General features: G+C 50.1%; 1 protein-coding gene across 1 annotated transcript in view; it reads right to left on the reverse strand.

Annotated features, from left to right (window-relative positions):
* The window catches only part of LOC124775353 (transmembrane protein 132E), a 267,220-nt gene that overhangs the window by 30,760 nt on the left and 222,315 nt on the right, over positions 1-14,145 (reverse strand). Inside the window, exons 13-14 of the mRNA XM_047250188.1 lie at positions 8,877-9,374; positions 3,977-3,990 (exon numbers count right to left, since the gene is read on the reverse strand). Of these exons, the coding sequence (XP_047106144.1) occupies positions 3,977-3,990; positions 8,877-9,374 (512 nt within the window). The remainder of the gene's footprint in view (positions 1-3,976; positions 3,991-8,876; positions 9,375-14,145) is intronic.

A 14,145-nucleotide genomic window follows, 5' to 3' on the forward strand; every position in this document is an offset into this window, starting at 1 on the left:
AAGAACAATTATCGTATGAGCGGCCGTTTAGATAAAAACACAGGACTCGTATCCATAATGAGTGTTCAAATTCCCTACCGTTCGTTCCTAATCAGCTTCTGCGTATTTGTTTATGAAGCATTTGTTATGCGTGTATTATGTGACAGATCGCACCGTGGACCCTCCCGTAGTGGCAACTAACTTGGTTGTGTGACAGGATACAGCCACGCTTCAGTTCACAGAATCGTGCGTTCTTGCCGGCAGTCTAAGAGTGGAAAGTGATGCCTTCGTGGGCAACCACAACGGCTTGGTCTTAATGCCATTTCCCCCTGCGGGTTCGGGGGTAAGAATAGGCCCGCGGTATTCCTGCCTGTCGTAAGAGGCGACTAAAAGGAGTCTCAAACGTTTCGGCCTTCTGTGATGGTCCCCTCTTGGGTTTGACCTCCTTTTTTCTTCCAAATTTCCGTCGTCAGTGCGTGCCATTTGGGGAAGGACACCTTACGTGGTGTTTTTGTATTGGTCCATCATGCTCCACCATCTTGCATGTTACCTATTGTCGTGTGGGGGGGACTACACCCAACATCTTCTGGGTGGTCTCCTTCTCGCCTTGTGCACACTCTTCTTCTTAGCGCCTACGACAACTGTGGACCCTTTAAACACCTAAAATCCAGCACGGTAGCCAGTCCGTTGTGGTGGGGTCGTCATGTACCCTCTTGGTGGTAGCCCCCTGACCACGCAGGGATCGCACTACAGATGCCTGAGCTGTTTCCTCCCCATGCATGCCAAGGAGTATGTGCCCATCTTGTCTGGGGCACGGGGACTCCGGGCAATGGGATATCGGCCAGGTACCCGTTGCTTTGGCTGGGTGGCGCCCTTGGGGAGAGCCCTCGTTCGGAGTAGGTGGCATCTGGGCGGATGTGGCGCAATGAAGCGCAATAAATCACATCAAGCTGGTGGTCGCACGGCCACCAGCGTCTCTAAGCGAGGTAGAGTCGACTTCGATGCTGCGCAGTATGACCCTCAGACGTTCCCCTCATTGGCTGCGCCATGGGAGGGACGCCGATCTAGTGCCAAGCGAGAGCCTTACGTACCGCAATACCTTGTCTGCAGCAGGACTGATGGTGACTCCTTTCTTCCGACGAAGCCTATGTTTTTTGTGGAACACCTGGAGGATAAGTTTGGGGAAGTGGCGGGGTTGTCAAAAATGAGGAATGGGTCCATCCTCCTCAAGACGTCCTCCCCAGCCCAGTCACGAGCGTTGCTCTTGTGTGATAAGCTGGGTGACGTCCCTGTTACCGTCACTCCCCACAGTAGCTTAAATATGGTCCAGGGGATTATTTACCATCGTGACCTCTTGTTGCAATCCGATGACGAGCTGAGAGCCGACTTAGAACGACGTGGTGTGCATTTTGTCCGTCGCGTCCATCGAGGACCCAAGACAAACAGGGTGGCCACCGGTGCCTTTATCTTGGCCTTTGAGGGTGATGTCTTGCCCGAGAAGGTCAAGGTGATGGTTTACCGTTGCGACGTCAAGCCATACGTGCCTCCCCCGATGCGGTGCTTCCAGTGCTGGAAGTTTGGGCATATGTCCTCCCGTTGCCCATCCAGCGCTACATGTCGAGATTGCGGACGCCCCTCTCATCCTGATTCTCCATGTGCACCTCCGCCTGTATGTGTTAACTGTGGGGAGCACCACTCTCCATGCTCGCCGGATTGCCCCGTTCTTCATAAGGAGCGGAAGATCATGGAATTTAAGACCCTGGACCGGCTTACTTATCGAGAGGCTAAACAGAAATATGAAAGGTTGTATCCTGCTTCCCTTCGAACATCTTATGCTGCAGCCACGTTATCGTCGCCCGCACGAGCGACGGTTGTCGCTTCATCTGTGCCGCCTTCAGTGGGCCCTCGGGGCCATGTATCTCTGTCTGCCCCCCTCGTGCCTGGGGGCAAGCCTTCCTCTCTTGCCCCCTTAGCAGTTGGGGGCAAACCCTCTTCTGTCGCTCCCCCCAAGCTTACTTCGGGAGTGACATCTGCTCCACAACCGGGAGGCTCGATTCCTCCCCCTCCTTCTCCGGCGGCGTTGCCTCCGCCGGTTCCTCTCTCGCGGAAGGGGTCCCTCGGGGCTGTCCCTTCCTCCGTTTCTTCTCCTTCCCAGCCAGATGTCAGCCAGTGGCTGAAGGTTCCGCCACCTGCTGGTCGTAGGGCTTCTGCGTCGTCGTCAGCCTCCGACGCTCCTTCAGAGAAGCTCTCCCAGCCCTCTCACCCTAAGGGCAGACGCGAGAAGAAGGAACGGAATGTGTCCAAGAAGGACGTTCCGGCGGTTTCAGCACCGCCTGCAGTACATAGTCCTGGCTCCGGGGATGAGGTGGAGATCCTCGCCTCTGCCGCGGATCTCGCCCTCACGGAACCCTTGGGGGCCTCTCCTATGGACTCGGCTGACTCTCCCCTAGTGGCGGCGGTTGGCTCTGAAGCGCTGTCTGCTTCTTAGTCGCCTTCACGCCCTCCCAGTCCCTTCCTGCTTCCATTCTCCAATGGAACTGCGGCGGTTATTTCCGCCACCTGCCAGAGCTCCGGATGCTTCTGAGTGATTCCCCTGTTCTCTGCATTGCTCTGCAGGAAACTTGGTTTCCTGCACTGCGGACCCCCGCCCTTCGCGGTTATCGGGGATACTATAAGAACCGTGCTGCCTGTCAACGAGCGTCAGGTGGGGTTTGCCTCTTTGTTCACCACTCTGTCTGTAGCTCGCTAGTACCCCTTCAGACGCCTTTAGAGGCAGTTGCTGCCAGGGTTGAGCTCTCGCCGGCTATTACTGTTTGCTCTGTTTACATTCCTCCGGATGGGGAGCTCCCCCGCCATGTCTTGGCTGCGCTGCTGGCTCAACTCCCACCACCATTGCTGCTTCTGGGCGATTTGAATGCCCACAATCCTCTATGGGGTGGGACTGTCTCCGATGATCGCGGTCGGACCGTGGAGCATGTGTTGGCTCAGCTCGACCTTAGCCTCTTGAACACCGGTGCTCCCACGCATTTCAGTGTGGCCCATGGCTCGTTCTCGGCCATCGATCTCTCTATTTGCAGCCCTGGACTTGTCCCATCACTCCACTGGAGGGTGCATCCTGACCTGTGTGGCAGTGACCATTTTCCCATCTATTTGTCACTGCCACAGTGTCATTCTTCTGGGCGCTTGCCCCGCTGGGCTCTCCACAGGGCTGACTGGCCAGCTTTTACTTCCGCTGTAACCATTGCGTCTCCCCCACAGGGTGACATTGACGAGGTGGTCCGTGTTTTCACCACGTCCATCATTTCGGCGGCCGAGGCTGCCATCCCCCGTTCCTCTGGCCTCCCTCGGCGGAAGGCTGTCCCCTGGTGGTCGCCGGAGATTGCTGAGGCTATTCGCGACCGTAGGCGGGCTCTCCAGCGTCATAGGCGGCACCCGTCTCTGGAGACCCTCCTCGCCTTTAAGAGGCTCCGTGCCTTCGCCCGTCGTCTTATTGCACGGCGTAAGCAGGAGTGCTGGGAGAGGTGCGTCTCCTCCCTGGGCTCCCGTGTCTCGTCCTCGCACGTGTGGTCCCGGATCCGGCGGATTTATGGCTCCCAGACCCCTATGGGTGTCCCTGGGCTCTCCTTGGACGGCGCTGTCTGCACGGACGCTGCCGCCATTGCTGAACGGCTAGCCGCGCACTTTGCTCAGAGCTCTGCGACTGCATCCTATCCCCCCGCCTTTCGCTCTCTAAAGGAGCGAGCCGAGCGGACGCCGTTCTCATTCCACACGCGTCGTTCTGAAACATACAATGCTCCTTTCAGCGAGAGGGAATTCCTCGCCGCCCTCGCCGATTGCCCTGATACAGCACCAGGCCCAGACAGCATCCACGTGCAGATGCTGAAGCATCTCTCCAGGGACTGCCAGAGACACGTTCTCGCGATATTTAATCGCATTTGGAGCGAAGGCGTGTTCCCGTCGCAATGGCGGGAGGGCGTTATTGTCCCCATCTTGAAACCCGCTGCGGACCCACTGGCGGTGGACAGCTATCGTCCCATTACCCTCACCAACGTTTTGTGCAAATTGCTCGAACGTATGGTGGGGCGGCGTTTGTGTTGGGTCCTTGAGTCGCGCGGTCTCCTCGCTCCATCCCAGGGTGGCTTCCGTCGGGGCCGGTCTGCAGTGGACAATTTGGTGCGGCTGGAATCTGCTGTCCGTACGGCTTTTGCCCGACGTCAGCATCTTGTTGCTGTATTTTTCGATCTGCGGAAGGCGTATGACACCACATGGAGGCATCATATCCTCGCCACGTTGTATGAGTGGGGTCTTCGTGGTCGGCTCCCGGCTTTTATTCAAACCTTTCTATTGCACCGCTCTTTCCGGGTGCAAGTCGGTGCCGTCTCTAGTTCTTCTTATACACAGGAAAATGGGGTCCCACAGGGCTCGGTGTTGAGTGTGTCCTTATTCCTAGTGGCCATTAATGGTCTGGCTGCAGCAGTGGGGTCGTCGGTGTCTCCTTCTTTGTATGCCGACGACTTCTGCATCTCATTTAGCTCCACGACTACGGGAGTCGCCGAACGCAGGTTGCAAGTCGCCGTTCGCAAGGCAGCATCATGGGCTCTGGCTCATGGTTTTCAGTTCTCTGCTGCCAAGACTCGGGTTATGCACTTCTGCAGGCGTCGGACGGTCCACCCTCATCCTGACCTTTACCTTGACGGCCACCTGCTTGAAGTGGTGGACACTTGCCGCTTCTTGGGACTCGTGTTTGATGCCCGGCTCACATGGGTTCCTCATGTTACTCGGCTGAAGCAAAAATGCTGGCGGCACCTCAACGCCCTCCGCTGCCTTAGCCACACGTCTTGGGGTGCGGATCGCTGCACGCTGCTGCGATTGTACAGAGCCCTTGTGCAGTCTCGGCTTGATTATGGGAGCCTGGCTTATGGGTCTGCATCACCCTCAGTGTTGCAGTTGTTAGACCCCATACACCACTGTGGGGTCCGGCTTGCAACTGGCGCTTTTCGAACGAGCCCCGTGGATAGTCTACTGGTGGAGGCCGGGGTTCCACCGCTGCGGATTCGCCGTCATCGTCTGCTCGCCGACTATGCTGTCCACGTACATTGCTCGCCAGGCCATCCCAATCGTCGCTTGCTTTTCCCTGCCATGGTCCTCCATCTGCCCGAACGGCGACCTAGGTCTGGGCTTTCCGTCGCTGTCCGCGTTCAGTCCCTGCTGTCGGAATTGGGTTCATTCCCTCTTCCGCCTCCCTTCCGGGTCCGTGCACCTACGCCTCCCTGGTGTTTGTCCCGGCCGTCCGTCCGTCTGGACTTGGCACAGGGACCCAAGGACTCGGTTCCGCCTGTGGCCCTCCGTCGCCGTTTTCTTGCGCTCCTCGCCTCATTTCCGGGCTGTGAGCCTGTCTACACTGATGGTTCCCTGGTTGATGGTCGCACTGCCTACGCTTTTGCTCACGCTGCCCATGTTGAACAGCGCTCCTTGCCAGCTGGCTGTAGTGTTTTTACTGCAGAGCTGGTGGCCATCTTGCGCGCTCTTGAGCATATGCTTTCCTGCTCAGGTGCGTCCATCGTCATCTGCAGTGACTCCCTGAGCAGCCTCCAGGCCATCGACCGCTGCTATCCCTCTTCTCCTCTGGTGTCCTCTATTCGGGAGTCTGTTTCCACCATTACCCACTCTGGTCGTTTGGTGGTTTTTGTTTGGACGCCAGGTCACGTTGGCATCCCAGGGAACGAACGTGTTGACAGGCTGGCCAAAGGGGCGATAGACGCCCCAGCTTTGGAGATCGGCCTTACGGCTCGCGACCAGCAGCTGGTGTTGCGCCGTAAGGTGCTTGGGATGTGGGCAGCTGAGTGGCGTGGCATGACAGCCCCGCATAAACTGCGGGCTGTCAAGGAGACGACCGCTGTGTGGCGTTCCTCCCTGCGGGCTTCTCGCAGGGACTCAGTGGTCCTGTGTCGGCTGCGCATCGGCCATACATACCTGACGCACGGCCATCTGTTGCGTCAGGAGGATCCCCCCCTGTGTCAGTGTGGGTCCCGGCTGACGGTCGGCCACATTTTGCTGGAGTGTCCACGACTGCGCACACTCCGGCATTCTTTTAATCTCCCGGGCACTTTGGCTCTGGTTTTATCCGATGATGCCTCCATGGCTGATGACGTTTTAAATTTTATCCGTGGTAGTCCGTTTTATGGTTCGATTTAGGGAGGTCCTGCACCTTTCCCTTTCTGTGTCTTTTGTCCTTGTGTCTGTTGCTGTTCTGGTGTGCCATGCGATGGTTGACTCTTTCCCATTTTTGTTCTCGTGGTCAGTCAACCAGTCTCCGGCCATCTTCCTTTCTTCTGTTTCTTCTGTTTCTTTCTGTCTGGTGTTCCTCTGTCCTGTTCTTGTCTGTAGTGTTTGTTGCTGCATTTGTGTTCTTTTAGCGCCTGGGGGGACGTCTCCTCCCCCTTTGGTTTATCCCTGCTCTGTTGCTTTTCGGCTTGCCTGATTTTGGAATGGGGGACTGATGACCTTCGCTGTTTAGCCCCCCTTAAACATCCCAACAACCACCACCATCTTAATGCCATTAACTTGCTGCCGATGAAGAAGAGAATGGAATGGCACTACAGACGGGAAACGTGACAGAACGCTCAAGAAAAGTTGTTAAGTTCGGTAAGTGTATGGTGTGCAAATTACAGCAGGAGGGAACAATGTTGTGCGAGCTGAGATTCAAGTACCCAGAAGCAAAGTGCACGTAAGAGACAGGCAATTGAAGATATGGATAAACGTTTTTTTATTAGGCATCCATTTTCACGATATTATGTACTTTGGGTATACTTCAGACCTTTTGCTGCAGATAACTGGACTTCAAGGAAACTCTGAGAAAAATATTCTCTCTATGGATTTTCTGTCTCAATAAGGAAGTCTATGTTATGATTAACTAGCAAAATGAAACGGCCCAGTGATTTGTTCAGGCGAATAAATGATGTCAAAGTGTGCCAGGAATGTTTCCAGATAATAGCGGCGATGAATCTTCAAGAATACGTAGAAGAACCTAAAAGAAATGGAGGAACTATTAGAATCACGTTGGTTATAGCAAAGGGTAGACCACCACCACTACAGAAGCAGTTCTAATGTTGCGCCTGATAGTGGAAGCAAGACTTAAGAAGAATCAAGACACTTTCATAGGATTTTTCGGACTAGATAAAACAGTCAACAGTGCACAATGGTGCACGATGTTATAAATTCTTAGAAAAATATATATAAGTTTTAGGAAATACAGTAACGTGCAATATGTATAAGGCACAAGAGTGAACAATAAGAATGGAAGACCAAAAACATAGTGCTCGCATTAGAAAGAGCGTAAACAAAGTATGAAGTCTCCACTACTGTTGAATACGTGCGCTGAAAAACGAATAATGGAAACAAAGCAAAGGTTCTGAAGTGTGACTGAAATTCAGGGGGAGAGGATATAAAATTCTTTGGTGACAAGTGAGAAGGAATCACAGGATCTTTGGATGGAATGAACATGGTGCGCTATATGCAGGTCGGTCACGAAGAGTCTGAAAATCTGGTAAGGGTGTTGCATGGTAGATTGTAAGAAAAGATTTCGATACGTTGTGCCGTTAATGAGCATTGAAGGCAACAATCAGACCGTTGCGCGCCAAATTCAAGGGGACCGCCAGATACAATTAGTGACAGTTTTTCTCATAACGTAGATGATAGCGTACGAGACTGAGCCTTTGGCTCTGGTTTGATTCTTACTACTTACTACTGTCCCGTATCAATTTTTGGTATGGCTCTCTCGTTCGGCTTTAGGAAACCAAACAGAGTACACGTTTGTCGGCACCGTGTCTGGGCGGCCGCCTGAGTTTGCGTGCGCAAGGCCTGATTGGCTAACTTCAACTCGGAAACGGCGATATGTATCGATTTTTTTTTATTTCGTAAAGCAGCGTACCCTGCAAACACGTACAAGTTCTTCGGGCAGTTTCTGATCAGCCTGTGGATTGACAGTAAACAGAAGGACGAAAGTAATGGGGAGAAGTACAAATAAGGTTAGAGATAGACTTACCAAAATTGGAGAACACGAGGTTGGCGAAACAAGAGAGTCTGCTGTCTTGGAAGCAAATAACATATGACAGACGCAGCAAGGAGGACATAAAAAGCAGATTAGCAAAGGGAAAGAGGGCACTACTGGTCAATAGACATTTGTTCCTCTCAAAAATCGGACTAAATTTGAGGAAGAATTTTGTGAGATCGTTTGGAGTACGGTCTTCTAACGAGGTGAGTCGTGGACTGTGAGCAAAAGGAAAATAGAGTCGAAGATGTGGTGCTATGGGCTGATGTTGAAAATCAGATGGACTGATAAGGAATTTTCTCTGCAAACTCGGTGAAGAAAGGAACATTTGGAATATTGACAAGAGCGACTGGCATGCAGATTGATTTGAGAAATCAAGAATAACCTCCATGGCACTACTAGTGGGAGTTAGTACAAACCGTAGTGAAAGGTAGAGATCCGAATGTATCCTACAAATAATTGAAGACGTCGGATTTAAGCACAACTCTGAGACGCAGAAGCTGACATAGCGTGATGGGTGGCGTTAAAGACAGTTTATTCAAAAAACGGAGGCATAATTGCACAGGTATCACTTGCTGAGCGATTAATTTTGAACTATGCCAGCCTTGTGGTATGGACGTGTAGCATGTGATAGCGTTCTTGCTGTGAGAATACGCTTATACTAATCCCAGTTCCTGATCCTCGAACATAAACACCATTGCGCTGCTTGTCTAACCAGTTCTCCGTTTTACCGGGTAACAGGTCCCGCTACGTGAGTCAGCAATCGCTCCTGGAGGTCACGATGCTGCCGAGAGCAGGCAGCTTACCTTGCAGTTGTTGTTGTTGTTGTTGTTGACGACGGCGTGGCCGGAGGCGCGCTCGAGCGTGGCGCGGCCGAGCCAGACCCAGTCGTGCGCGTTGGTGGTGGTGGGCTCCTGGCCCTTGGGCGGCCCCCCGCCGGCGGCGCCCGCCCCTCCGGCCGCCCCCAGGCACGCCGCCCCCGAGCTGGACGCCCCCGAGCTGCCGCCGGCCGCCCCCAGCGCCGGGCCGCGCGCTCCCAACGTGGCCGCCTCCATCGGCGTCAGGGGCTTGAACTTGGACGCGTACACCACGCAGGAGACCACGAAGACGACGATGGCGAAGCAGAAGGCAGCCAGCAGCACGTACATGCCGATCTCGAGCGGCGTCAGGCTGACGGCGGGCTGGCCGTGGGCGGCGCCGGGTCCCAGGTGGTGGTGCGACACGCCGCCGCCGCCCACGTGTGAGCCGCGCACGCCGGACCCGCCGCCCAGACCGGACACCGCCGCCGAGTGCTGGCGCGCCTGCACCGTCGGCTCGTGGTTGTTCTCGTCTTTCAGCGGAAACCCTGTCACCACACAAAGCACGCATTCAGTATAAGCCGTGTGGAGCCACGTAAATTTCGTGACTGCGTTGTTCAGGCTCTTATAGAATCATCGAGTGCCGAAACTGTTCTACATTAACAAATTCAACAAAAATTAGTCATCCCTAGACCGTGCAAAGCCTCCTCTATCCTTGAAAATGACCTAAACTGTGGGACAGAGGATATCCTCAAGTTTCTTCTGGTATACAAGGACATTGATGATCAGATCCCTTAGAACTTCCATACTCCTAGCAGTTGGTCGCTAAGTTCCACCCAGTGTTCCAAATTGTCCCCTATGCAGAGTGATTCTTTTAACGTTTAGAAACCGCTGAGAAAAGTAAGACACATGGGGCTGCAAACGTCGGAAAATTCCCCAAAAGTGAATTACAAATATGAAGGTAGTATCTGTTCCCGAAAGAACAGATACCACTGAAGACCGTGCAGCTTCTCTAGAATGAAATGATAATTAAATCAACACCCCTATCTGCAAACAGGCATTGATATACATCATTGGGGACATGTTGAAATTGTGTGCCCCGACCGGGACTCGAACCCGGGATCTCCTGCTTACATGGCAGACGCTCTATCCAATGTTTTTCCCCTCTATGTTGTTCGTTGCATTTGTTCGGTGTGGGTGTCCCAGGACGCTCGTACAAGTTCAGTGCTGAGCCGTTGACTCGGATTTTTATTACGCAATGTAGCTAACGCTCTGACCAAACATGCTGAGCTACCGTGCCTGTAACCATCTGGGGCACAGAGGATAGTGCGCCTGCAGGGACTTATCCCTTGCACGCTCCCCGTGAAACCCACATTCCCAACATGTCCACACAACTACATTCGTAGTGCGCCTAATAGATGTTTGCCCATCACACTCATTACTCGTGGCAGATTACTATCAAGTCCCGCACGAGTTGGGGCATAGCGTGTGCGTTCGCACATGAAGGTCAATGGCCGGGTAGCCATATTTTAACTATATATGAAGATAGTATCTGTTCCCGAAAGAACAGATACCGTTGATGACCGTGCAGCTTCTTTATAATGATTTTCAACGTGTCCCCAATGATGTATATCAACGCCTGTTTGCAGCTAGGGTATCGATTTAATTATAATTTCGTGAATGACAATTGTTAGACATTTGTCATCAATAGATGACGTACTTGGCCGCGTGTGCAACGGTTGAACCTATCGATCTGTCGCACCGGATCATTCCAATCCAAGTCAATTATTCAGGTCTGTGTGGCTCCCGGCCTACATGTGCTCGTGGGACTCAGGGTTCGAATCTTGCATCTGGCAAATTGACTGAGACAATTATGAGTTTACAGTAAGGTGTTCACTTATTAATTTATTTACCAGTCTCGCGGTCTCCGCTGGTTTATTGCAAGGTACAGCATAACGATACTCCAAGCTTCCGAATTGCATCTTAACCAGCAAATAACGTATGTTCTCTTTACTACATAAGATCTGTAAACAAAAAAAGAACGGACAAAAAGAAAGAACTAGAAAAAAGAACAGCTTTTCATGGTTACAGCAAGGATAACAATTTTGTAACTTTTCACAACACATCACATTTACAAAATGTGTTCGAAATGTGTACCGTCTGCTTGAATGCAATTATTGCATTGCTCAATCGTCCCCCTATGCTCACGTTCATAAATCCCTTTCGTTTTTTGGATGTGACGTCACATGTTCAACATTTGTTATCCACTTTTGGCGTACTGCCCGACTTCAGCACCCCATATGTCTTATATTACATTACTTTTTTCAGCGTCATTTACGTCGGTTCGGGATTTTTTAAATCTTTCAAATACCTATTTTTAATCAAATTCCAAACGGCAAGTGCGCTGCATTCTGTACGTACTATGAAGGTGTCTATATTACTCTTAAAGCTGGATAATGGTTACATTTCTTCTCTACAGTGTATAACACAGCATGCAGTGTTAACGCTTGCCGCCGAAGAACGACTTGCAACTAATTACGTGAATAATGATGACAAAAACAGGGGTTGTAGTTGAATCCACCTTTGTTTATTCTTTTTAACACATCTTACCATTTTCGACACCAAATTGTTTCACCTTCAGGCCCCAAGCATAACTTGCCATCCACAACCGTTTTCGTGTGCAATGAACAAAATCATATGCAGCGGGCCAAAATTAACTGGATTCAGTGCCTTCCATGGCAATAACAAGACCAGCATGGTCAGACGACCAAATATTAAGACCATAGGAGGTCGACAGGAATGCAGTACGTCAACGACATAGTACCATTGATCCCTATCGGTAACTCATCCGTGTCGCTAAGTAACCAGCGGCGTCCTATAGCGCATCTTTGGTGTACACAAAGTCCCGCACACCGCAGTTCACTAACGTATTAACGGATGCCACTGCCTGGTCATTTGTACTTTTTCACGTTAAATTACGCACAATTTTACCTCCACAACATATACATTGTTATTTACATATACTTTACGAAAATACCCAGCATATTATTAAGATTGATATACATGCTGTCTAACATGTATCGCATACGTCCTGTCCTATTAGGTAAAGGTGACGTAGAGTAACAGGTATTCTAGGTCATGAGACCGTCAACTTGTCAGCAATCGATATCAGTTGGTGGTATCCACGGTTTCTGCTCCAAGCCATCGTCTTCACACGATAGCACTGGGTATAACATCTTATCTTTTATTTTTCACTTAATTTTTATTACATTAGATACTTTGTTTTGTTCTGTTGCACTCCAAATTGCAGAGTACGGGACGAAGACGATGCACATCGGGTAGAAACCGGTCATCACTTACGAATATAGGTGTTGTGATCCGATCAAGATTGTTCTACGAGTATATAATATTTTGTTGCTGTTCATTGTGATCGTTGCTACACCCAATGTGTTTATAACGGTTATTCTCTATTTTCTATCTTTGTCAGCTATGTCGTTTCCCCGTATCCTGGCAACCATCTAAGACCACAAGCTTGCAACAGTATTGGAGTCGCTTTAGGGAATCAAGGATGAGCTGAATCAATTGGTTTATGAACTACCTTTGTTGGATCGCGTGCAGCGCACTGAGTGAGCCATGACAGACAAAAAACGTTGTCCTGTGATGCATGTGAGAAGCACCTCTGTCGGTGTTCATGTATACGCAAGTCGATATGCGATAGGGTACTTGACTGTCAAACGTGGAATGTAATCGTGAAGACTTGCAGCCTTGAAAGCCGGGAGTGTTCACAGCATACCTGTCCTGACGATGTAGCAGATAGGCCAAGATTCCGTCACCGAAACTAAACGTCCTGGTTCATGTTTACGGTAACCTCAATGAACATGCCCAAGTTGCGGTTCGAATGACATCTGTTTTTCTCAAAATTTCGAATATCTTGTACCATTTTACATTTTCTACCGATTTTTCCTCGTCGAAAAATCCTATGAACGTGTCTTGATTTTATTTCAGTCTTACTTTCGTTATCAACCGCAGCGTCGGAAATGCCTCTCTGGTGCCTTTACCCTACCTAAAGTCAAACTGATCGTAATCTAACGCATCCTCAGATTTGTTTTCCATTCTTATACATATTATTCTTGACACGAACTTGGATGCATGACCTGTTAAACTTATTGTACAATAATTCTCGCATCTGTCGGTTCTTGCTATATTCGGCATTGTGTGTATGATGTTTTTCCAAAATTCTGATGGTATATTGCCAGTCCCATAGTTTCTACAACCCAATGTGAACAGCCGTCTTGTTGCGATTCCCCTAATGATTTTAGAAACTCCGATGGAATGTTATCGATTCCTTCTGCCTTCTTTGATTTTAAATCTGCCAAAGCTACTAAATTCTGATACTGGAGCCACTATCTATTTCCTATAGACCTCCGTTTCTTCGTCTATCACGCCATCAGAGAAGCCGCCCCTCCCCCTCGCAGAGGCCTTCGATGTACTGTTTCCACTTATCTAATCTCTCGTCTGCATTTAACAGTGGAATTCCTATTGCACTCTTAATGCTACCGCCATTGCTTTTCATTTCACCGAAGGCTGTTTTGACTTTTCAATAAGCTGAGTCAGCCCTTCCGAGAATCATTCCTTTTTCATTTCTTGACATTTTTCAAGTAGCCAATGCACTTTACGTTCCCGAACTTCCCATTTATTTCGTTTCTAACTGACTTGAATTTCTGTATACCTGTTTTTCCCCGAACCTTTTTGTACTTCCTTGTTTCATCGATGAAGTGAAGAATTTCTTCTCTTGTCCTTGGTTCCTTTGCAGTTACCTTCCTTGTATCAACGTTTTTCTTTCAAACTTATGTGACTGCCCTTCTTAAAGATGTCCATTCCTCTTAAACTGAATTGCCAACTGACTTATTCCGTATCGCAATGTCTATAGCCTTGGGGAACTTCAAACGTATCTCTACATTACTTAGTACTTCCGCATCCCACTTCTTTGCGCAATGATTCTCCCTAACTAGTCTCTTAAACTTCAGCCAACTCTTTATTACTACTAAATTGTGATCTGCGTCTATATCACCTACTGGGTACGCCTCACAATCCAGTATTTGATTTCGGAACCTATGCCTAACCATGATGTAATCTACGTAAGCCTTTTCCAAGTGCATCTCTTCCTCTTGTGATTCTTGAACATAAAATTCGCTATTACCATCTGAAATTTACTGCATAACTCAATTAATCTTCTTTCTCTCGCATTTCTACTATGAAACTCATATCCTCCCGTAACCTTTCTTGTACTCCTTCCCCTACAACCGCATTCCAGTCCCC

This window comes from Schistocerca piceifrons, chromosome 1 (assembly GCF_021461385.2).
Source record: "Schistocerca piceifrons isolate TAMUIC-IGC-003096 chromosome 1, iqSchPice1.1, whole genome shotgun sequence".
Lineage (NCBI taxonomy): Eukaryota > Metazoa > Arthropoda > Insecta > Orthoptera > Acrididae > Schistocerca > Schistocerca piceifrons.